Source organism: Fusarium keratoplasticum, chromosome 2 (genome assembly GCF_025433545.1).
Source record: "Fusarium keratoplasticum isolate Fu6.1 chromosome 2, whole genome shotgun sequence".
Lineage (NCBI taxonomy): Eukaryota > Fungi > Ascomycota > Sordariomycetes > Hypocreales > Nectriaceae > Fusarium > Fusarium keratoplasticum.
The window spans coordinates 3,988,101-4,011,332 of NC_070530.1; the positions used below are offsets into that span (position 1 = coordinate 3,988,101).

Consider the following 23,232-nt stretch of genomic DNA (forward strand, 5'->3'; position numbering starts at 1 on the left):
ACCTGTGGCATACCCAAGGAGGCTGTGGACTGTGGACACCCAGCCATCCCAACTTCGACTTCTCATCATCACTTCGGCGCTTAGATCCTGACTCAACCGGCCTCAAGAGCACCTTTCTATGTCAATCTATCGCTTGAGAGCCACTCCAGACAATCCCATCGTCACTCCATGCGCGAGACCAGCCGTCGAAGCTCCTTCATCGATGATTTCTTCCAGCACTCTGAATTTGCAGCCTAGTCGAGGCTCCCCCCCGCACCACTGGGATGACCTCAGGCAATGGTTACGCGGCGTTATTCACGTACTGAAAATATTCGAACATGCCTTCGACTCATCCAGCAATTTCTGGCCTTCTAAAAGCAGGGGCAAGCTGGTGGCGACATCCAGTGCAGATCCTTTCCTCGTTGCAAAGACCTTGACGATAGCTACGCGCGCTACGCACTACTGCCTGGACGACTTTTGCATAGACCAAGACTCTGTGAGGCCTCTGCAGAATACACATCGGCAGGCGAGGCCTTGGCTCCCACTGACACCTATCTGGGAGTCTGATTCTCTTCAATGTCCTTTCCCCAAGGGCCATCTCCTACAGACCATACGCCGCTTTTTCAACCCTTTGCATTCTTCTTCTTTGTTTAACAGCTTCTCTCGACGGGCTTCTCACTGGTTCTATGGGCTACAGGTCACAGAAAACAGGTACTCAACGGATGCTTTGGTTCATGCTCGATCGGATAAATACCCAAAAACAAGCAGCCACAGGGGGGTTACCTCTGACGATTCTATGTGCATCGAGGTTTCTACCCCGTATTTTCAACAAGAAAAGACATGCAATGTGGTCTTGAACCTTGACAGTTCATCTCAAGCGTTGAATCCGTCGGGTCAACTAGGCCCTAGCTGCTCGCAATGTAGTTCCTTTGTCAGACAGAACAGAGAGGATCCATGTATCCACGGACCATGTACCACCTTTGAAGATGCAAATTATATCTTGCAAGTGGTTGGGTTGAACGGACACGAGAAAACGATCAGAAACTGTTTACACAAGTTCAAAGGGTATGTGCGGCTGGAACAAAAGCCTTGGGCTTTTTTAACGAAAGAGAAGGGTCTCATTACCACTAACCGAAAACTTGGCAGTAGTAACGGCGAGCCGGGAGACAACGCAGGTTCCATCAAGAGGGTAGAAGACGTCAGTTCAAGAGCTCCAGCGGACGGTGAAGCCTCACAGAAGCCACCAAAAAGGCAGAGACACAATGACCACCAAAGTTCTCACTACGACGAAGGCACGGATGGGCCAGCCAAGGCATTCAAGAAAAGAAAACAAGAATCGAGAGAAAAAGAAGAGGTCGACTCCGACGAGTTTGGCGAAGCAAGCGGCAAGATAAAGAACGGCAGGAAAAGAAATGAAGAAGAGGAGTCAGGAAGGAGGAAATTCGCTTGTCCGTTCTACAAGTACGATCGGCAGGCATTCATGAGTTCACGAACATGCGTTGGGCCTGGCTGGGACAGCGTTCACAGAGTCAAGTCAGTATAAGCTAAGTTCTACAATACCTCCAAGTGCTAACCATTTATTGACAGGGAGCATATCTTTCGCCGACATATGTTGTCAAGCACTCAATGCGAGAATTGCCTTGAACAGTTTGAAACTCGTCCTGTGCTTGACGAGCATCGTCAGAATCCATGTCGGAAGAAACCACCATCGGGATCTTATGGCATCAACAAAGAACAAGAGAAGCAGTTAAGGAGCAGAAAGATGTATCAGAAATCTCTTGACGAGGAAGAGAAGTGGCGTGCGATATATAAGATCATCTTTCCAGGCGAGAAAAACATTCCTAGCCCATGTAGGACGCTTGCCATCCCCAATTTGAAGCCAAAACTAATGTTGTTCTAGACTATGAACCAGAGGTGCCGGAATTTCCGGATATTTATCAACAGATGTTGATAGAAGAGCTACCTGAAATCGTTACCAGACGGTTGACAGCGCTGGACTCAGGGCTGGTAGAGCACATCAAAGCGAATGCGATGGCAAACCGGCAAGGCTCCACCGAGCAAGATGGCAGAAAACCAAATGAAGGACTTGACTTGATGGGCTCAACTCAGGCCTCGGTAGGTTCACAGCTGGAACAACATATCCAAGATGCGGTGAAGGCTGCAGTGAAAGAGATGCTCTCGCAGGTGCCTGTGTCAAAGGAGCCCAACACGGGGCCGCAAATCAATGTTAAAAGCCCCAAGGAAGAACCGAATGGATGGATGAAAAAGGAGGAACAAGCGCAATTTGAAAAGCCAACTCAGCTGGAAAGCAACCTGCTGCAACTCCCAGGCATGGTCGGAACTGAGTTGAAGCTTGACACGCAAACTCTGTATCCGACACCTAGGAGCTTGACATTCAGTCGTTCTCCAGAAGTGCCATTGGCGGCTGTGGAGCAAAACCTGCCTAACCCAACCTTTTTGGAACAGGCTCCCCAGGAAACTGGCTTTTATTCTCTTTTCAACGAGAATCATTCAGGCAATGTCCTTGAGCACATCCCTGGAGTAAGCTCGTTTCCAGAGCTCGATAGCCTTGCCAGCAATACCTGGGAGAACTTGGGCGACAACAGCACTAGCCTGACAGTGCCAGTGTACACCTCCGCAGGCCCAAACTTGAGCCTAAATGCCTCTGGGCCAGCAAGTCATCAAAGCCAAGAGCTCTTGTCGGCCCAGGGGCCCGAGCCGGAAAGCTTTGCGCTTGGGCCCTGGGAGTTTTCACCGGCACCAGCTATACAATCTGTTGACTCGGGGTACGGGACTATTATTGGTCCTCCAACTAGCAACAGCTTTGAAGATTGGGGGGATCTCGATGATCAGTTTACTGAAAGTTTTATCTAAGATGAGCACTGGAGACGTCAATCTCAAGTGTGATGGAGGAGGGATGGGTCTGTCATTTTGATCGACCTAGAGGATGAAGCAGGATCCATCTATGGTGATGAAGAAAAGACTTGATGGATATATGGGGGATTATTGACATACGAGGAAAGAAGAAAGGACTATCATTCAGGCGGCGCGTCGGGAGAGAGGTCTCTTTAGGCGTCTGCATTTTCCCAAATTGAGAAGTCCCCTTTCTTTTGCGCCACTTTCCTAAGGACACCTCTCTTTTGTGTTTGGAACATGGTGCTGTCGGCTCAACTAAGATAAAGAAGCCCAAAGACCGCCAAAGCCATTCTTGTTGGCATTCGGAACATAATGAAATTTAGTCTCTAGAATCATGATGCTCGATAGCGGGCATCCCCAAGGTTACGCGGTTGCCCCTGAAAATGTGAGCCAGATGTTTTGTCCTCCAGTGAGGTGTTTTCTTCCGATAGAGAGAGCTGTCCATCCTTCGTAGAATATCACTTCGCCCAAAATGTGAGAGAAGGACTGCCCGGCGGGGCCGAGCCTCGGGCCCCGAGGGGACCGGCCGAACATGCTGACCCGGCGGACAAGTCTCAGGTTTTTAGCACCGAGTCCGTGGAAAGCCCGTGGACCATCCTCTTGACGACGAAAACAAACAGGAGCTGTGAAGGGGTGGTTATTGGTGCGGTCTGGGGAGAGGATGTGCTCTGGCCAACCGTACACCGATTATCTCCGCTGTGGGTCAGGTGAATTCCCCGACGACGGCATATTCTAACCCTGAAGACCGATGTTTCATTATAAGCCGCGTTATTTGGCGGAGCTTTTAAGGACGACATGGAACGTTGGAAGGATTGATTTTGATGTGTGTATGTATCTTTTATTCATTTGGTCAAGATGAAGTTACAGGAGCTGAGTTTATATCTTAGCTTTGTCAAGATCATTACGACATTCACCTTTCGACTCGCCATTCAACGAGTACAATCCGTCATCCACAAACATACCTATCGAGCATCACCAAACCCGCGCAATGTGGTAGTTGTCGGAGGTTCCTTTGCGGGATCCTATCTCGTACAACGACTCGCCAACACACTTCCCTCCGGGTATCGAGTTGTTCTTCTCGAGAAACAGTCTCACTTTAACCATGCATTTGCGTTTCCCAGGAACTCGGTCTTTTCGGGGCGAGAGTCAAAGGCATTTATTCCGTATGATAACATTGCCGATGGTGCGCCGGAAGGCATCTTCCAGCGTGTCTGCGACGAGGCTCTTGAAGTTACGGATACAGACATCGAAATGGCCAGTGGTAATCGACTGAGCTACGATTATCTCGTCATCGCCACAGGAGCTGCTCAGCCACCACCCGCACGTCTCAAATCGCGTGATCGAGAAGGGTGCATCACGGAACTGCAGGGATTTCAACAACGAATCAGCAAGGCCGAGCGCATCGCGGTTGTTGGCGGGGGTGCAGTGGGCGTTGAGCTTATCACTGAGATTAGAGAAAAGTATCCCGATAAGCATTTGACACTCATACATTCAAGGGATCAACTTTTGCCGAGATTTGGTGCGAAGCTGCATGAGCTTGTCCTTTCTACTCTCCGCGCCAAGGACATCGAGGTGCTGTTGAAAGAACGACCTGTTTTGCCGCCTCAGTCTGGTCAGGCTGTGAAGGAAACTCAAATCGCGCTTTCTAGCGGCGAGAAGAGAATTTGGGACCTGATTGTACGTTGATACACATCTCGTGCTGTAATGTTGAGGGTTACAAACTGACTGCGGATTGTAGATTCCCTGTACTGGCCTGCGACCTCGGTCTGAGCTCCTGGCTGCATTTTCACCAAAGAGCATTGCCTCAACCGGCGAAATACTTGTCAAGCCCACTCTTCAAGTTGCCCATCTACCATCTTCCAAAGACAACATTTTCGCCATCGGTGACGTGGCTCAGTCCGGAGGTGCCAAACAAGGTCGAGCAGCCTTGATGCAATCTGAAGTTGTGACAAGCAACATTGTCAGCCTGATAAAGAACAAGACTCGCATGGAAGAGTACAAGCCGATTTACTTTGAGGGTGCTTTGAATCTCACCATGGGAAAGGTATGCTGCCCACCCTAGACTTTAGGAATGCGTCACTAACCTTGAGGAACCAGGATACTATGCTAATGTATATACAACGGGGAGACTTTGAGTGGGTTAAGAAGATGAAAGGGCATGAAGATGAGGATGTTGGTGCGGCAAAGCAGTGGAAGATGCTTCACGCGAAGGAGATGGCTTGAGATCAAGAGAGCCAGAAATATCCCATAGATTTATCTCATTAATAGAACTCACCTACTCGAAACCTCCACTGAGATTACAGTCTCCGCATTCTCTCCAGATTTATCCTGCCCTATTTCCTGTAGGTTGTGGTGAGCCATTTTCTCTGACGAACTTGTCAAATTCACTTTATGAAATGGGCATAATAGAAGGCCTCGCATGGATAGAATGATCCTATTCGCTAGTAAGGTGGTAATCCGCTGTCAGTGATGCAGAGGTGCTGGTCTTGGTGTATCATCCCGGCCGCGGGACACGGAGGTTTCCCCACTTGACGGTCCGGGCTCCGCCAGGTACAACTCGGCCTCGGCACGAAGAGCAACTAACAAGGTTAAACTGACGGACGAAATGACGGAAATGATTTCCCATTGGCCGTTTACGCTTCGTGTCATTGATAATCTTTGATGATGCTTGGTCGCTGGCTGGATGCATCTTTGGTGTTGCATTTTAGAGTCACGTCGCGATGGCTTGACAAAGCAGGGATGAGGTCATACTCACACATCACTCAACCTAACGCGCCGCTCATATGAATCCAGCTGCATGTTTATATGTTTCAATGTCTGGTCGAAAGTGTGTAGAGCCAAGCCACAAGCTCGATTCGCACTCTTACTTGTTGTCCAAACTCCCAGTGTTGATGCATTCAAGGCAATGCCAGACCGGCAGTATGGATCCACCGCCGCCACAACGGAGGAAGCCAAGGGCGAATGAGCAGGACTACATCTCGCCTCCTAACCGAGTAAGCGGAAATTAGAGCGGAAGGGCCGGTGACTGCCCTGGGGTCATCTCAGTTGGCGGCCCGGAGAGTGGTGGATCACTCGGTCCGACGGCCGGGAGGAGTCCGATAATCAGGATTGACCCTGCGTGTTGCCGAGAAATCCATCAAATGATAGCATATTAAACTTGTCTGCGAATCTTTTGGAAGATGGATGCCAATCCATCGACTTGTCAATATTTCCAATCACTGCCATGGCGTCCACCGACATCCAGCCCCAAACAGCCACTGACTCCGTCAGCGAAAGCAACAGAGGCCTTTCGCTCGTTTTCGGGCCAGACAAGCCTGAACTTCTAATCAGGTCCCTTGGATCGCTAATCGACGAACAAGCCGAGACCTTTGGCGCACGGTGCGCTGTGTCAGTACCATGGCAGTCGACTCGACTCTCGTATCAAGATCTTGCGGACCGCAGCAAAGTGATGGCGAAAGCCATGCTTGCGATGGGCTTGAGACACGGGGACCGCGTGGGAATCATGGCTGGTAATTGTTATCAGTACATTGAGGTTTTCCTCGGTGGCGCGCGCATAGGGTGTCCAGTCGTCGTCATCAACAATACCTTTGCCCCCGATGAGCTGGAAGCGGCTATACATCGCGTCAGTAAGTATTTCCACCAGCCCGAGTAACTATGCAGATGTTGACTCCTGCAGACTGCAAGCTCGTATTCGTCGCTTCCACGATCGGTCATCGGACTCTCGAGGACCATGTCAATAGGCTGCTTCACCTCCATAAGCCAGAGTCGTTATTCGCACGATTGGTCATCATTGGGGACTTGATAGGAGATCCCAAAAACAAAATCAAGCTACAGTCATACGAGGATTTTATCGGTAGCTCTGAATCAAGCGTGGCCGAAGATGATCTTCGGGAGGCTGAGACGCAGGTCTTGCCGTCCGATGTGCTGAACTTGCAATTCACATCCGGTAAGATAGCGTCCGTGGTCTCGCCTAGGAGTTTGAAGCTGACAATATGAATCAGGAACTACGGGCATGCCGAAAGCGGCCTCCTTGACACACATGTAAGGACGGGCAACTGCTGATCCTTTCTTACAATTAAGTTGGCTGACATTTCTGGGCTAGAAACCTCATCAACAACGCCAGATTCAACGGAAATTCAATGCGACTCACAAAAGACGATGTCGTCTGCTGTCCTCCGCCACTATTCCACTGTTTCGGCCTCGTCATGGGATTCCTGGCTGCTTTCTCCTACGGCAGCACCATTGTGTTTCCATCTGACACTTTCAACGCCCAAAAGGTCATAGATGCAGTCGTCAGCGAAAAGGCCACTGCACTTCTTGGAGTGCCGACCATGTTCATTGCCGAACTCGATGTTCTTGAGAAGAGTCCTGTCAAGATCAACACAATACGAACCGGTCTCGCGGCAGGCTCTCCCGTACCCAAGGTTCTCATGGAGAAGCTCCGGAAAAGGATGAATATCCAAGGCATGCTGATTGCTTATGGGATGACCGAGACGAGTCCTGTCACTTTCATCACTTCTCTCGATGACTCGGAGGAAAAGATGCACAACTCCATTGGTCGGGTCTTTCCACATACTGGTGCCAAAGTTATTGATATTGATGGAAACATTGTCCCAATTGGAGTGCGCGGTGAGATCTGCACCAGTGGTTTTGCTCTACAAAAGGGCTACTGGGAAGATGAAGCGAAGACGCAGGAAGTGATGAAAAGCGACGAGAATGGGATTCGCTGGATGCATACTGGAGATGAGGGGTACATTGATGAGGAAGGCTATGGACACATCACTGGGCGCATCAAGGATATCATCATCCGTGGTATGTATCACCGCAATCGATATGAAACCGATACTGACAGTTTGCAGGTGGTGAGAACATTTCACCAAACGACATTGAGAACCGCCTCCTCTCACATCCCCACATTGCCGAATCCTGCGTCGTCGGCCTTGAAGATTACAAGTACGGCGAAGTGGTCTCGTGCTTTCTGAAGGCCTCATGTCATCCCGAAAAGAGGCCTTCAGACGATCACGTTCGTGCCTGGGTTAGGGAGCATCTCGGCCGCGTGAAGTCCCCCGAGCACATATTCTGGATGGGCGATAAGGAAGTCGGACATGACCTTCCCAAGACAGGAAGTGGGAAGTATCAGAAGCATTTGATTCGTGATATTGGGAATGCGATTTTGAAGAAGAAGAGGATGGGCGTGACGGCAAGACTGTGATGGGGGCGAGCTTGTGTATGTGTTAGATGCTAAGATCAGTGGTGTTTATAGACGCTTTGTCACTTGTAGGTAACCGATGAAATCATGCCCACCAGACGTGAAAGTAGTGAGTTCATGAGATTCAAGTTTCGGGAGTTGAGTAACCCGGTCTAGGGACACGGTCAATCTGTTACAATCACCATTTGAATTGACTTTAGATCCTGAACATGCTCCGCCTCGGTACCTGGCCACGTAGTTGGATCTCAGGCTCCTGCCTTAACAAACCACCCGAGAAACTAGGATAAAAAAACTTGTCATGGTTACGCAACTTTCCTTAACCCCGGTTCGCCTTTGACCTCCTACCCCTAACAACAACAGTCGACAAGTCTCCAATCGGAAGCTGAACCGGAAAGTCCAAGATGGCAAACATCATAGCGACGAGGATATACCAACCGGCAAAGCAAGTCACGAATAGACATGCGCCCGCGGCCTTTGGAGACGTGTTAATAAAGGAAGAGGTGGATACTGGAGTTGACTTACCTCGCATAGGCGCTGAGCGAGCTTCGTATTGCCTGCATAGTCCTCGGCCCAGACCCAAAAGGCTCCAGTCAAGAGGAATAGGGCGGGCACCAGCGTCGCAAAGATGATGACAAAGACAACATTGGTTCTCAGAGCGCAGACGAGATAGACTATAGCTAGAATGCCCATGGCCAAGAGCCAGAAACCTTGACGCCTTGTCAGCATCATACCTTGCTTCTAGACGTGAATGTCGTAGCACTTACCTAGGCTGGCGTTGAAGCCCCGAGTGGCCAAGCCTTCTACGGATGATTTGGCATCGGCAGGTGCGTAAAAGGAGAATGCACCGAATGAAGGGTTGAGGATGCCACCGAAGGAAAGCCAAAAGCAACCAAGACTGCAAAAGACGATGGAGGGAAAGCTGTTACCGAGAACCCACTCAAGGATTCCGCTGAGCACCATGAGAAAGCCACCCATGAAGAAGTAAACAGGACTGACGATAATTAGTAGGCTATGCAGAGAGGCTGTCAGACAAGTACAAGAACATACATCGTTGCTGCGCCGAAGCCGCCAGCCCCTCGCCAGCCCATGAGGTCGCAGGAGAAAGGCATAAGAGAGAGCAGGAATCCAATAAGTCCCCTGCGATAAGTGTTAGTTGCGACAAGTTATATGAAAGCGCAGACCGACATTGGAGTGGGATTTCCAAATGTGTTTCTGAGATCTCCCTTGACGGCGTTGGGGGGAGAGAGGTAGAGTTTCTCGAATAGTTCGGAGCTCATTGTGATGTTTGCAGCGGAGCGGACACTCTCAATGGCATTCAACTGACCCCCTTCGAGGTCATTGCCATTCTGGAACTTTTCGGTAGTCATTGCGAGTAAAAGATGGATGCTAATTCAAATGATTGATTGAGGTGCTATTGTGAGATTGTGTGCGTCTTCTCGGGCTGACCATCACTTTTTTATAAATGCCCAACATTGGCTTGATCGTCTCAACTGATCGCAATCTTGAATGAACTGCCGTGTCCTCAATAGGCCTTCATTCCCGATCTCTTGAACGGGAGTTGTGAACATGCCGCTCCCGTCTACAGTGATTGAGCCAATCATTACACAAGCCGACCTCAAGTCTGGTCGGAACCCGGGTTATTCTGAAGCTAAAAGCAGTTATCCAAGAGATCGGCGAGATAGTCTCAAAGTTCATTGCTGACATGCGCAACTGCCGATAATCAACCATCGACCAGAACCTTCCGGAGACCCGAAAACCTGGGGAAGAAATGTGCGTGCTCGGGAAACGGCCAATGGTCACGGTCCATGACTTCCCCGGAGCTAAGAACCCAGCTTCTCCTAGCGCCGGAACGTCGTGTATTTGCTCGGAAAACCGCCAATCCAGTCGTTTCTCGGCTTTGTCGGACCGCTCATTGCCTAGTCAGGAAATATTTGGAGAAGCGAAAGGCGGGTTGTAGAGTAGGGTAGCTTGGCAATTGGCTTGAGGGGGTGTCTTTCGAATTGCTGTAGTGTACAATTCAACGGCCGGATGCGATATTGATAGTGGGTGTGATGTAATGTAGTGTTTTAGAAGTGATTGGCAGATTTTACAGAACGCAGTTGTAGCGCTGGACCTTGTTGTGGAGAGAAGCTATTTTCTCCAGCACGACAGCCACAAGACAAGAATGAGAAGACTTGCCTAGTATCTCCACATGTCGTATAACATTGAGTAATGTCACATGTGGCCGTAAAAGCCCGTTCAGATACCCTAGGCCAGTTATGAGTGCCCCTTTCACATGAGCTGATAGGTAGCATTGGGCCGAGCGCTTCTGCCTCGGCCACTACGTGCAGATGTCCTCAACCATTACTCTCGAAAATCTACTCCGAGACTGTCGATCTTGGAGAAGGCACCGTGAACTGACGTGATGCCTCGCGTGCATTGATTATGCCTTGCCCTGTGCCAGGACATCCCGTCAAGCATCGCCAACAGCATCACTGTCCTTCGCGGCGATATACAAGCATATCGAGTCCTAAAGTAAGGTTACCCTGACGAAAAGAGCGGCTCCGAGAAGAGTCTCAGCTCCTGACTCAGGCCAAGTTCCCTTTTGGTATCTCGACAAAATCATGATTCCACCCCCGGATATCCTAACATCATAGTTGCGCGATTTGTCCCCTGAATACCTCCGCACAAAATACAACCTGTTGGGTCAGGAACCGTGGCCAACAGCGTCGTTGGTCACAGCTGAAAACCAAGCGGCAGTGAAGATCATGCAACGTGGTAATGGCGCCATGTCTGTCCTACGAGTGGCTGGAATGTGCCGACCTAAATTGTTTGACGTGTAGCCGCAATCTATCGGATGTGGTACAAATGCCCATGTCTGAGTGGTTCGCTACCCGACACACACGCGCTGCAATATCTGAATGCACGCAATCTCATTCATCTGTCAGATGGCTGAACCCCTTCTCTATCTTGGCCCACTGCGGTTCCGTCGTGGATTAAATGATCGATGCTCGCAGATACAAGGTATCTGACTCGATTTGCAAGGGGTTTGGCTGTTTCTAGCGGGGTCGTGATCCTTGCGCGTGGCGGTTGAATCCCATGGGGCAATTGGGGTAACCAGATCATCTCATTATTGTGGACTCGCAAGGAGATTCCCTAGATGAGAGCATTCAACTCATGCGAGGATGAGAAACAAAAATCTTGAGGCCAGCCTGCTTGCCTCCTCGGGATCGCCACCCGACCTCCCCGCTCCTCGTCGGAGTTTGTTTCAGGACGCCAAGCCAATGAGGCCTGATCCTGGTTACTAAACCCCTCTGAGTGGAGGTGACCTTTTGTTTGCCTTTTTGGCACTCGGGTTTGAAAGCCTATCTAGCCCGGCCTCGGACCGCTCCCTGCACTCCGCATTGACCATGATTCGCTCGGCGCAGGTGGCGTTGAGACATCAAGTGCGGGGGGATGAGGCGGGAGACGATGGCTGTGATGGTTGATATAAAGAGGGCTGCGAGGGAGTGAGGAGTTGATCTGCAAACTCAGCTCTCCCATCTTCTTCAGCTTTTGATTTCACCTGCATCTTCATCATGACTACCAACGGGACCAAGAAGCCTTCTCTGTCCTTCACGGACAACTTTGTCCAGTACATCGACGGACAGGTCACCCCGACCTCCAAGACTCGCCATGGCATCAACCCCGCCACGCTCGAGGCCAAGGCCGAGGTTCCCGTTGCTACTCAAGAGAACCTCGACAAGGCTGTCGAGGCTGCCAAGCGTGCCTTTAAGAAGTGGTCCAAGGTTCCCAAGGAGGAGCGACGAAAGGCTGTTCTCGCCTGGGCGGATGCCATTGACGCTGTAAAGGATGAGTTTAGAGATCTTCTCACTTCAGAGCAAGGAAAGCCTGTAAGACATGTGTTGCCATTGAGGGTTTCACAGCGCTAATAATATTCAGATTCCCCAAGCTCAAGGCGAAGCTGATGCTGCTGTCGCCTGGATCCGAGGAATGGCTGGCATCGACCTCCCCGAGGATGTCATTGAGGACAGTGAAGCTCGCACAGTTGTGACACGATACACCCCCCTCGGTGTCGTTGCCGCCATAATACCCTGGAACTTTCCCCTCATGCTTGCCACGGCCAAGATCGCCCCTGCTCTGCTGACCGGTAACGTCATCATCGTGAAACCCTCGTAAGTTGCACAATCCTCCGTGCCACTATGCTACGTGTTGCTAATCGAGACAAGTCCCTTCACACCTTACTGCGGCCTCAAGCTTGTTGAGCTTGCACAGCAGTGCTTCCCTCCTGGTGTTGTGCAGTCGCTCAGTGGCGATGATAACCTTGGGCCTTGGATCACTAGCCATCCTGGCATTGACAAGATTTCTTTCACTGGATCTACTCATACTGGCAAGTTGGTGCTTCAAAGCGCGAGCAAGACTCTGAAGCGAGTGACTCTTGAGCTGTAAGACTGTCGTCTGATTGTTGTGTGGACGATGCTGATTATGTGCAGTGGTGGCAACGACCCTGCTGTCGTGTTCCCTGATGTCGACGTGGACAAGGTTGCTGAGAAGGTAACATTGCACTCTCGTTTGAAAAGTGAACCCAATACTGACAAGATGACAGGTGGCTTTCTTCGCCTTCCTGAACTCGGGTCAGATCTGCCTCAACCTCAAGCGCATCTACGTCCACGAGTCCATCTACAACGAGTTCCGAGACGCCATGGTCAAGCATGTCAAGGCCTACGCTCTCGGCGATGGCTCCAAGGAGGGCATCAGCCATGGTCCCCTGCAAAACTCGATGCAGTACAACCGCGTCAAGACCTTCTTTGACGACATTGAGAAGCAGGGATGGAAGGTTGCCACTGGAGGCAAGATGAACCCTGAACCTAACGGTGGATACTTTGTTACTCCTACTATTATTGATAACCCTCCTGAGAAGTCGAGGATCGTTGTCGAGGAGCCTTTCGGTAAGTCACCACATTCTCTGAAAGGTCAACAAACATCTAATCAGCTATACCAGGCCCCATCCTCCCCCTCATGTCCTGGAAGACAGAAGAAGAAGTCATCGAGCGCGCCAACGACACCCTCCTCGGCCTCGGCGCCTCAGTATGGTCCAACGATATCAAGAAGGCCTCTCGCGTCGCACGGGAACTCGACGCTGGCACGGTCTGGGTCAACAACCACTTTGACATTACGCCCTTGGCTCCCTTTGGCGGACACAAGGAGAGTGGTATCGGTACTGAGTGGGGTACCAACGGTCTCAAGGGCTTCTGCAATGTGCAGACGCTGTTTGTTAGCAAGACCATTGTGAGCTAGATAGATTCATAACAAGCGATTGAATATCAAGAACAGTTTATGATTCAAGGATCGCCTCATGTGAACGGTGGTATGTGTACGGTTGAGTTCGGGCATGGTGTGTAACGTATGTCACTATAATACTACTTATCTACGCGTATGGCTAGATATTCCTTATGAGTAACCAATAATTGTTCGTATCCCAGCCTCAACATCTTTCAGGATAGATTTTGGCTCTTTGTTGTCAACCCAGGTGGCCAGTTCCCCCTCCAGTCACGCTCTGCTTGTCCAATCCCCTCCACCAACTTTGATGTCTGCCTACTTTTCCTATGATCGTAATTGAGCACCCAAGAATTACAAATTACTGATCTACAACACGCTTTGGCATTTGTGCATGGAAACCCAACGAATGTGCAAATGTTCGCATAGCCTAATTCGCCGCCTCCTTTGGATCAGAGATGGCTATTGGACACGCCAAGCCTGCTTGAGACAAGAGCTGAGGTGACTCTCTGCACTGTATTAACATTGGGCCCCCTCTATCTTCTGGTCAGTACCCGATTCCTTTATCGTCTCTGCCCATCTTCCAAGCAAACTCCTTTCACACCCTTAGGTTTCCACGAAACCGCGACTCAACTGCCATGACACGATCAAGAAACCCACGCATGGGTGCCAGCCTAAACTGGGACCCTGCCACAGGCTGGGACATCGCCTTCTCAGCTTTGGGAGCTACCCTGCCCAAGGTCAGTATGACAACTGACGCCGTTGGTGCGGCGGATGTTGGCTTGACTGGGCCGACGGCTTTGGTCATATCCCACGCTTTGTGGTCTTGGGCAATGCCCAATTACTTCGAGACCACTTTCAATGCTGAGGCAATCCTAAGTGACAGACAAAAGGAAGGTCTCGATCCCGACAGGGGCTACGTGGCCATATGCGGTCCGTCCGGCAGCGGCAAATCGTCTCTCGTCAATGCTCTCAGGGGATTACTCAATAGCGACCCGGACGCAGCACGTGTAGGGACCACAGAGGCGACCACCGAAAAGCAAGAGTATCGGGCTGCTGCCTATTTCAAACGTCTCTCCCTTGTCGATTTCCCCCGGGGCTGGAACACAATTCGTGTCTGCTAGGAGATCTTTCATGACCAACAAGCTCTACTGTTACGACGCCATCCTCATCATCTGCGGAGAGAGGTTCGGCGAGGTGATCACCCTATGTGGATGAGGTTCTGTAGATACAAACTAACAGCTGGTCGTTGCTAGATCGAAGTCTCTCTCGTAAAAGCGTGCATCGTCCAGGAGAAGCGATTCGCCATTATCCGGTCGAAATCCGACGAGACCATCAAACGAGTAGAAGACGATAAAGGCATTACACATGACGAGGCAAAGAAATCTTATATACAGGATGAGGTCGACGCCATAGGAGAAGAACTGAGGCAATCATCTCTGTCTGAGGGAAAAATAGCGGAGCTACTTGGATTCTTCATTCTCGTGAACAAGAACACTCTCAGAGTTTTGACCATGACGCCACCTTGCGACTCGCCCCAGCAAGCAGATAGGGATGAGATTCACGAGCGCAAACTCCTTCAGTTTTTGGGCAAGGCTGGTGTGACGGGTGGGCACGTGTGCCCAGGCGCTGAAGCAGAACAAGTGACGGCATAGTTGCACTGGAACTCTTGAAGATGTGGTAGTCAACGACTGCAGGATATGGCAAGGACACTCGTTTTGGAATTCGTTTTCACGAAAGGCATTCGTTTCAGGTTGGGCCACGAGTAGGAACTTGGCATCTAACACGAAATATTGACTCGGAGACCATGTCCTAGTCCCATCTCTCCTTGTCTCAGGTTTTCGCGGGGTTGGTAGAACCATCTGCTCCGCCCTCTTTCCTCCTGCCCCAAGAAAGTCCATTCCATGCCATCTTCTCTTCACCATCGCACAGCCCAGCTACCACGGTGCGCCCAGCGTAGCTATATTGGGGTAGCGTGGACCCTGTCACGGCCTGTCTTATGTCCTGCGCCCTGTGGGCCTAGAACTGATCTCAATGGCAAATGATGCATCGATGCTTAGCCTAGCCATTTAGCCTGCCTTCTAAGCGCCGCCACAGCGGTTAGGCTGATTTAGTGGTGAGAACGGGCCTATAGCGATATGTGATGTAGCTTTTTGAAGCATAAAGAGGTTATCATTGAATAAAAGGTGCAAGATCGCTATCGCTATAGCAATACTGTGCTCCATCCAATTCTCGACAGCCTGATTTGGATTGTCCCTCCTCAACAGACGTGTTCAAGCAAACACGGCGTATTTCATCTTTCTCGGACACTTCACTGCGACGAGCATGAGCGATCCAAGTCAAGACCCCGGGTCTAAAGCAGCTCAGCTCTACGACTCTCTACCAATTCCACGCGACGCCCAGTTCATCCGGGTTCTCGACATTCCGGCAAAGAGCTCAACCGCCAATGAGAGCCTGACTGGCTCCCTGAGGATTGTTAATCTCAAGGACTCCCCCAAGTTTACCGCTCTCTCATACGTCTGGGGCAAGGCCTCGGGCAAATCAATCAACTGCAATGGATACGAAGTCAAGGTCACAGATTCTTGCTTCGAGGCCTTGTCCTCTCTGCGAGAAGCCATTGGTAGTTTTACCATCTGGGTTGATGCTATCTGCATCAACCAAATGGATGACGACGAGAAGGCCGCCCAAATACCGCTCATGGGCGAGATCTATATCTGGGCTGAGGTGGCCTACATTTGGCTGGGGCCTAGCACTGTCAAAATAAAGAAGGCCCTAGATTATGTCAAGTTTGTATCTCAATATCGCTTGTTTCCTGCGGGTATTCCATGGAACAGTGGGAACAGACTGATGACGGCCTCCCAAGAGCAGACCCAGCTTTACAAAACCATCCGCTCAATGACGTTTTTCAAGGGTTTCAGCAATGAAGACCGTTGGCGCACGTAACCCCTTGCTAGCATACTCTATTTTGTGTACCAAGGTGCTGACTGCCTATCTATAGTCCCTGCCAAGCTTCCCCCCTTGCCACAGGTCAACGTCGACCGGGTCTGGGTGGATTTTACGCTACGAGTTATCTGGTATTTCATGGGACCCCTCTATCCATATCGGTTCAACTACGACTGGGACTCTCTTCTGGAACTTGTTGATCAAGCCTGGCTGCGAAGGTCTTGGACTTTCCAAGAGAGCGCTTTGGCCTCTAACCCCATCTTGGTTTTCGGCCAAGAACACGTTTCTTGGCAGGAGTGGCAACAAGCAATCGCCTGGATCAACGACCTCATGAGCCTTAAAGACACGTCCAGGTTTCGCCCTCTACGTGGGACTCGTGCCGAGACTGCGTGTCTGTGGCCTGTACAGAAATGGATGTCGCTGTGCAATATCTGGCAGGTTCTTCCTCGTCCATGTTGTTGGAACGGGGACCGATTTCGCGAGGTGCTGGACAAGGCAGGGGGCTTCAAGGAGGACTGCTCCGTTCGAGAGTATTGGCAAAAACTGGACATGTATCGGATCCAACACCAAGCGAGATCGTCTGCCAATAATCTCCACTGGGTCATTTTCTTGTTTCTGGGCTTCCTCGCAAAGATGATCGAGGTGTGGTCAAACAACACGCAATGGAGATCCGGGGTATTCTATATATTATGGGATGCCTGTGTCTGGTTGGTAAAGCTTGGCGTCATGGGATGCATTGGTATTTGGCTAATACCGACCTACCTGCCCAAGATTCAACCGTCGTGGCATAAGTTCACCTGTATCAGTCAGCCCAAGAACTCTGAGCAGCGGGACCATCTTGTTGGACTTATACGAGCTATGAGAGAGCGCGAGTGTAGCCTGAAGGAAGACCGGGTGTTTGCCGCTGGCGCCATCTTCAAGCGGCTGGGTATCCATCAACCAACCCCCGACTACAGAAAGTTAACAGGAGAAATCTACCGAGATTCTCTTACCGGGTTGATAGAATGGGACTCGTCTTTTATCAGTCTGCTGATCGACAGCGGCTCCCATCTTCCTGACGCTCCCAGTTGGGTTCCTGACTGGAGTACCGTTGCTCAGAGGAGTTGGCTCTCGTCTTCCTACATATACGATGCCATCCAAGCACCACAACAGCCAGGCGAGGCAGCGCCTATATCGATTTCCGGAAACACTCTTTCGGTACACGCAGCATTCCTTCACACCGTGACGCACTGCACAGTACCATTCCGCAGTGCCGAAGTTGATTCTGCGGGAAATATGATACCTGGAATGGAAGAGAACTTTCTTCACAACGCTCAAGTACTATTTCGATGGGTCATGAGAGTCAGAGGAGATGTACTTGTAGACGGTGTGTATGAATCGATACCCCTGGGCGTTCTAAGCGCACTTAATGGGTATCGCACCGACCTTACCAGTATGGATACAGATGCACAGCATGCTTTCAACAAAGTGTATACGACCATGAAACGACACAGTGGAAAACTTAAGAACCAGTTGGAAACCATGGCCGGGATTGTGCCAGCTACTCGAGCAACCCTCAAAGACATGGCTGACGAGCAGGCGTGTCTCGCCTTCATCTTCCATGCGTGCAATAACCTAGCAGGCAAACGAGGCTTATTCTTATGCAGCAATGGAACGCTCGGCTCAGGGCCCGAAACCATGCTTGAAGGAGACTTGATCGCTCTCGTCAAAGGGGTTGCTGTCCCAATGGTTCTTCGGCGGCAAAGCGACAGTGCTCAGGCAGATGCGTACACGGTCGTTGGGCCGAGCTTTGTCGACGGCTTGATGAACTTGGGCGTGGAAGAGTTGGAAAAGATGAACTTGGATTGGCAACAGATTGATTTGGTTTGAGACCGGACTAAAGATGGGAGATCGCTTCTGGCGTGTTTGAGTTTTGTTTCTAATCAGTGTAGCATATCATCTTGCGTGCGAAGACATTGTGTTTAAACCAACAGCCCATCATTAACTTGTGCGCCTTGCCTGCTGCTACAGCCGGAGTACATCACCTCTGTCTGCAAGTAAGCTGTGATGATATCCAACAAAGGTCTAGAAAGTGAATACAAACGTCTCAAAGCTCCTCCATTGGCGTTTGTTCGAATTGTCGACGTGTACCACAGCGCTGTTTGCTGGCGGCAACTATTGTTACGTGTATGCAGCTGGTTTGAGCATTGCTGTTTCTTCGTGACAAACAAGCACTTGGTTTTGGGGCTATTCATCACTGGCGATGCAGGAGGCTGGCCCCGATTGTTGATGCCTGGCACTGCTCGCCAGACGGGAGCTGTTTTCTTTCTTTGACCTTAGCCTCGCTCGCCCACCGAGGCTTGGAATCTTCGAAATCCTCCCCATATTTTCAGGTCACTGGTTGCTTTCCGTCATCTGTCACTAACCGCCAAGATGGATACCAAAGACGTGTCAGAGAGTGCCGTGTTCATCGCGTTCATGAACAAGGTCCAAGATGCTGCGGCAAAGGCGATCCAGAGAAAGGGCGAGATGGTAACAGATCACCCTTCCCGGGAGCAAGCCATCGCCGACTACACCAGGCAGATGCAGGCCTCGTTGACCCGTCCAAATAAGGATCAGACAAAGGCCTTGGTCACCGCCACCCAGATCCCCCCTTCCTATCTGCCCTGCATCGTCCCCGCTCAGGATCTCGAGCCAATCAAGATTACAGAGATGAGACTCGAGACTCATCACCGCGGGAAGAAGGTTACCATGCGCGTACTCACCCAGCCTGATCGACTGTTAGGCGTTGTAGCTCTCGCTGAGGACGAGCATGGAACGGCGGTGTTGCTGCAGCTCTACCAACTGCCCGACGAAGCCCTGGTTCCACAGACCGAGATCCTTGCACCTGGCATAATCTGCATCGTCAAGGAGCCCTACTACAAGCAGACTACAAAGGGTCGTTACTCTGTGAGAGTTGATCACCTTGGCGACATTGTCTGGCTGAGCGCGGGCGATGAACGTATTCCCTCGCAATGGAAGAAATCCGGTGCCAGCTTGAACAGTGATAGCACGGATATTCGCACACAGGGCAACCATGCTGTGCAGAATCAGAACTGGGCAGCGGCACAGCGACTGTATGACCCCCAGAACTCCCCTCCACGCAGAGCATGATGCTGACCTTGTGCTAGGTACTCGACAGCTATCCGAGTGGCAAAGGCACCCGAAGAAGAGCGACTTGCTTCCTTGAACCGTTCCCTGACGAACCTCAAGCTTGGCCGACCTGAGAAGGCGCTGTCAGATGCCATCCAGGGTCACGATCCCGCTGCCCCAACTGAGAAGTCGCTGTTCCGCGAAGCTCGAGCGCTGTACGACCTCAGAGACTTTGATCAGTGCATGGTCAAACTCCAGCTCCTCGCAGAGTCGTACCCGGACAACAAAGCCGTCGGCCCAGAGATGAAGCGTGTCAAGGCTAGACTGAACGAACAGCAGAAGGGCGAGTACTCCTTCAGCCAGATGTACAAGCAGGCGAGAAAGGATCCTCCACTCATCGACTGTGCCGACTTCTCCGCTCCCGTGGAAGTACGCTCGTCTCCCGGCCGCGGTCAAGGGCTATTCACCACCAAGGCCGTCTCTGCTGGAGACTTGCTTCTCTGTGAGAAGGCATTCGCGTACAGCCATATTCACGAAGATGACGATTCAACCAACCTTTTGATGAACTTGGAGACACAGCGAATGATTGTTGGTGGTCAAGCAACCCTCTTATCGCAGATCGTGCAGAAGCTATTCCACAGCCCAGAGTCGTCTCGTGCATTCCTGGATCTGCACCATGGAGATTACAAGCCTGTCACAGTTACTGAATGTGATGGAGCTCCCGTCGTCGACTCGTAAGTTGCACTCAGCAACAAGGAATAATCGCTAACGACAAGTCAGCTTTCTGGTCGAGCGGATCATGACCCTCAACTCCTTCGCCAGTCCCCGAACCAGCCGCGCTTCGTTCAAGATGTCGATCTCCCAGAGTGGCGAAGACAGAACCTTTGGAACATGTGGAATCTGGCTGCTCGCCTCCAAGCTCAACCACTCCTGCGTCGACAACTGCCGTCGCTCTTTCATCGGTGATATGCAGATCATCCGAGCTACCAAGGACCTTCCCGCCAACACGGAGCTTCTTTTCGTCTATCGCTCCCCTGAGCCGTTGGAATCGTACCAGGATGTTCAGAAGGGTCTCTCTAGCTGGGGATTCAAGTGCGAATGCGAACTTTGCTTGGAGAGAAAGGCCACGTGCGACACGGTCCTTCAGAAGCGTCGGGCGATCGACCAGGACTTGAAGCGTCTCCTGCGCAACACCAAGTTCTCCCAAGTCACTAAGGCTCGCCAGCTACTCCACAACCTTGAACACACCTACGTCGGAAAGGAGCCTGACGCCCCTCGACTGGAGCTCTCGCAGCACCGTATCGGACTAGGTTGCCATCTCGTGGAGATGAACCAGCCAAAGGCGGCCATCGAAATGATTGTCAAGGGTCTGGAAGCTTTGGGCTGTATCATCATCGCGTGTCCTCCCGGCAAGAAGTCAACCCGACCAAAGCTTGAGGTGAAGCGATGGGGCATCACGACTTGCCATCTGCCATGGGCTTTCCTTCAGCTCTACCAGGCATACGGGGGCTTTGCTCCCGAGCTGTGCCAGGTTGCTCGAGGGTACCTTGAGATGTCTTATTGCATTGCTGTCGGGGAGAAGGAAACATGCAAGGACACGGTTCCAGGATTTTTCTAAAGGGAGACACGCCTTCGTGGCTAGATGATACAGAGCTCAGGAAAGCTTAGGGTCTCATTCAGTTCGTCGGAGAGTAGCATGGGGATTGCCGTCAGTGGACTGGAGATATTGGAAGGCAGGTGGACGTAATATTTGATGATCAAGGAGACGTGTAATGATTACCAGTCCTCTAGAGTATTCTCAAAGGCGGTTAGCCTCTTGCTACTATCACCTCTCCGGGTCCCTTTATATCAAGATGCTCCCCTCTACCCCGTGACTGAGTCAAACCAAAGTAGGTAGTCCCAGATCAGTACATCTAGAGCCGAACCTCGACTACCTGTCCACCAGACACGGTCTCAGAACCCCGACCTGCGGTGCCGACGTAGACACTCCGCCCATCCTTGCTAAAGGCCGAGCTAGTAGGGCTTGCAAGCACACCTTCCAAAATCGTGACTCGCTCCCCATCTGGAGTAATCTTGACAAGCGAGTTTGTCCAGAACGCGACGTAAGCGTTGCCGTGCTTGTCCATGGTAAAGTCGTCTGGTGCGGCGGCTGAACCTGCGGGAAGTTGGGCAATTATTTCCACGTTTCCGACTTTGTTGCCAAACTGGTCAATCTTGACTCGTCCAAAGATCCGCCGGGCCGTGTTGGTGAAGTAGAGATGGTTCTTGAAGATCTTGATGCCATTGACACCCAGAGGGAATGAAGGGTCGGGTACAGGCGCCAGCAGATCATCTTGGAAAATATCCTCCGCAGTGCGCTTTGCCGTGTCTATGCGTACAATCTTTCCCCTTGTGGAGTCTGCGCCGAGAACGATGTGCTGGTGACGGGGAAGGGTGGTGAGGCCATTCACAGGACCGATGTCCGTCCCTTCAATGATGACCTTGACAGAAGCCGTTTCGCCAGCAGATTTTCCACACTTCTCAAAATTGACGAGCGCAATCTTCATGGATCCATTGTGGAACTGAGCCGCGTCCGTGTCGAGGTTGCTGCCAGCTACAGCATACACATCCTTGCCCACGGGAGTGATTCCAGTGAGTGCGTTGACACCTTCAATGCTGGCGACGACATGGGCCTCTGGATTCTTCTGAGAAGGATCTAGAGAGTAGATCTGGCCCTGGCTGATGGTATTGAGAATGAGGTTTCCGTTAGGTCTGACGGCGAGGTTTTCGACAAACACGCCCGGAAGCTCAACCAGCTGCCGGACACGAGACTGGGAGCTTGTGTTAGGGGTGATCGGAGACGCTGAGATGCCAGTGATAACACTGGCGAAAACTGCTGAAAGCGTAGGGCGCATAGTGATTGATTATTTGAGTCTTTGACAAGATTGAGATGTCTAGTGCTGGTGAGTGATGCTGTTTTGAGAAAGTTGTTATACCTCCCCCAACTTATACACCAGACTTCCGCCCTCAGTTCGCTCCGAGTATTTTGTCCACGGAGCATGCTTACGATTTTTCGACTCACGCCCCGGGCCTATCCCCTTGCTTAACTCCGCCTCCATCTATGTTTCACGGTCGAACCCCCTGAGGTCAGAAAAGGGTTAAGCTTAAGAGCTCATGCACGAGCTCACCCCACAGTTGATGCCTTTAGTTGCGGAGTTTATCGCTTAATCGCGAGAATTGGCCATGGCGCAAACTCCACGGAGTTGGCACATTAGTCAGGGGCCTTCCGATATGTCAGCTTACTTCTTTGTGGGGATCTGCATGAACCCGATCTTGCCTCTTGCTCTTGTGTTTGCTATACATCTTTGTCAAAGGTGGGTGGGATTGGCAAACGGGTTTGTGCTCCCTATCAACCTGTTTGGGTGTTGTCCTGCTCCAGAAAATTCTACATCAAAATCAGGAAGCGTGTTTGCCCGGTTCCTGTCAATGCAGTACTCAGCATGAACAGTGTCACCACAGTGTCTGCTAGGTCTATTTCGGGAGAGACAGTCGAGACAATTTAGAAAATGAGGCTATGGTGTGTGTACTTACGGCTTGTATACAACCAGGCTGTGGGTTTGCTCCCTCTAATTGGCAGTCATCTCTTGGCAATGTGAATGGCGTTCACACAGGAGCACGATGGTTGGCCACTTCAAGACAGCTGAACTGAAGAATGCCTAACAAGTGGTCAAACGGGCTGCATGAGACGGTGGCTGCAGGAGCTGGCCTCGACACTGCCATGAACCTGCAGTTTTATCAATGTGCTTTCGCCCTTCCCCGCTTTACTACTCTTTACCATT

General features: G+C 51.1%; 8 protein-coding genes across 8 annotated transcripts; 6 read left to right on the top strand and 2 right to left on the bottom strand.

Moving 5' to 3' along the window:
- Positions 1-97: 97 nt before the first annotated feature.
- On the top strand, positions 98-2,853 carry NCS57_00313300 (uncharacterized protein; the record flags this gene model as incomplete). Its single annotated transcript, XM_053053144.1, has 4 exons — positions 98-1,044; positions 1,129-1,512; positions 1,567-1,829; positions 1,880-2,853. The coding sequence occupies exons 1-4, from the start codon at positions 119-121 to the stop codon at positions 2,851-2,853; spliced, it is 2,547 nt and encodes an 848-aa protein (XP_052918390.1). The 5' UTR covers positions 98-118.
- Positions 2,854-3,750: 897 nt separating this feature from the next.
- Positions 3,751-5,118, top strand: NCS57_00313400 (Pyr-redox-2 domain-containing protein; the record flags this gene model as incomplete). The annotated part of the gene is made up of 3 exons (XM_053053145.1): positions 3,751-4,572; positions 4,634-4,939; positions 4,993-5,118. 3 exons carry the CDS (start codon positions 3,751-3,753, stop codon positions 5,116-5,118), a joined length of 1,254 nt encoding a protein of 417 aa, XP_052918391.1.
- A 1,000-nt stretch (positions 5,119-6,118) lies between these two features.
- On the top strand, positions 6,119-8,107 carry NCS57_00313500 (uncharacterized protein; the record flags this gene model as incomplete). The annotated part of the gene is made up of 5 exons (XM_053053146.1): positions 6,119-6,521; positions 6,572-6,841; positions 6,897-6,936; positions 6,998-7,707; positions 7,755-8,107. 5 exons carry the CDS (start codon positions 6,119-6,121, stop codon positions 8,105-8,107), a joined length of 1,776 nt encoding a protein of 591 aa, XP_052918392.1.
- Positions 8,108-8,420: 313 nt separating this feature from the next.
- Positions 8,421-9,471, bottom strand: NCS57_00313600 (uncharacterized protein; the record flags this gene model as incomplete). The annotated part of the gene is made up of 5 exons (XM_053053147.1): positions 8,421-8,576; positions 8,627-8,811; positions 8,869-9,095; positions 9,152-9,241; positions 9,290-9,471. The coding sequence occupies 5 exons, from the start codon at positions 9,469-9,471 to the stop codon at positions 8,421-8,423; spliced, it is 840 nt and encodes a 279-aa protein (XP_052918393.1).
- A 2,190-nt stretch (positions 9,472-11,661) lies between these two features.
- On the top strand, positions 11,662-13,381 carry NCS57_00313700 (Aldedh domain-containing protein; the record flags this gene model as incomplete). The annotated part of the gene is made up of 6 exons (XM_053053148.1): positions 11,662-11,976; positions 12,026-12,258; positions 12,313-12,528; positions 12,577-12,637; positions 12,690-13,032; positions 13,086-13,381. The coding sequence occupies 6 exons, from the start codon at positions 11,662-11,664 to the stop codon at positions 13,379-13,381; spliced, it is 1,464 nt and encodes a 487-aa protein (XP_052918394.1).
- A 2,304-nt stretch (positions 13,382-15,685) lies between these two features.
- Positions 15,686-18,172, top strand: NCS57_00313800 (HET domain-containing protein; the record flags this gene model as incomplete). The annotated part of the gene is made up of 2 exons (XM_053053149.1): positions 15,686-16,295; positions 16,359-18,172. The coding sequence occupies 2 exons, from the start codon at positions 15,686-15,688 to the stop codon at positions 18,170-18,172; spliced, it is 2,424 nt and encodes an 807-aa protein (XP_052918395.1).
- A 543-nt stretch (positions 18,173-18,715) lies between these two features.
- Positions 18,716-21,032, top strand: NCS57_00313900 (uncharacterized protein; the record flags this gene model as incomplete). Its single annotated transcript, XM_053053150.1, has 3 exons — positions 18,716-19,398; positions 19,453-20,148; positions 20,195-21,032. 3 exons carry the CDS (start codon positions 18,716-18,718, stop codon positions 21,030-21,032), a joined length of 2,217 nt encoding a protein of 738 aa, XP_052918396.1.
- Positions 21,033-21,327: 295 nt separating this feature from the next.
- NCS57_00314000 (SGL domain-containing protein) lies at positions 21,328-22,308 on the bottom strand (the record flags this gene model as incomplete). The annotated part of the gene is made up of 1 exon (XM_053053151.1): positions 21,328-22,308. One exon carries the CDS (start codon positions 22,306-22,308, stop codon positions 21,328-21,330), a length of 981 nt encoding a protein of 326 aa, XP_052918397.1.
- Positions 22,309-23,232: the final 924 nt, after the last annotated feature.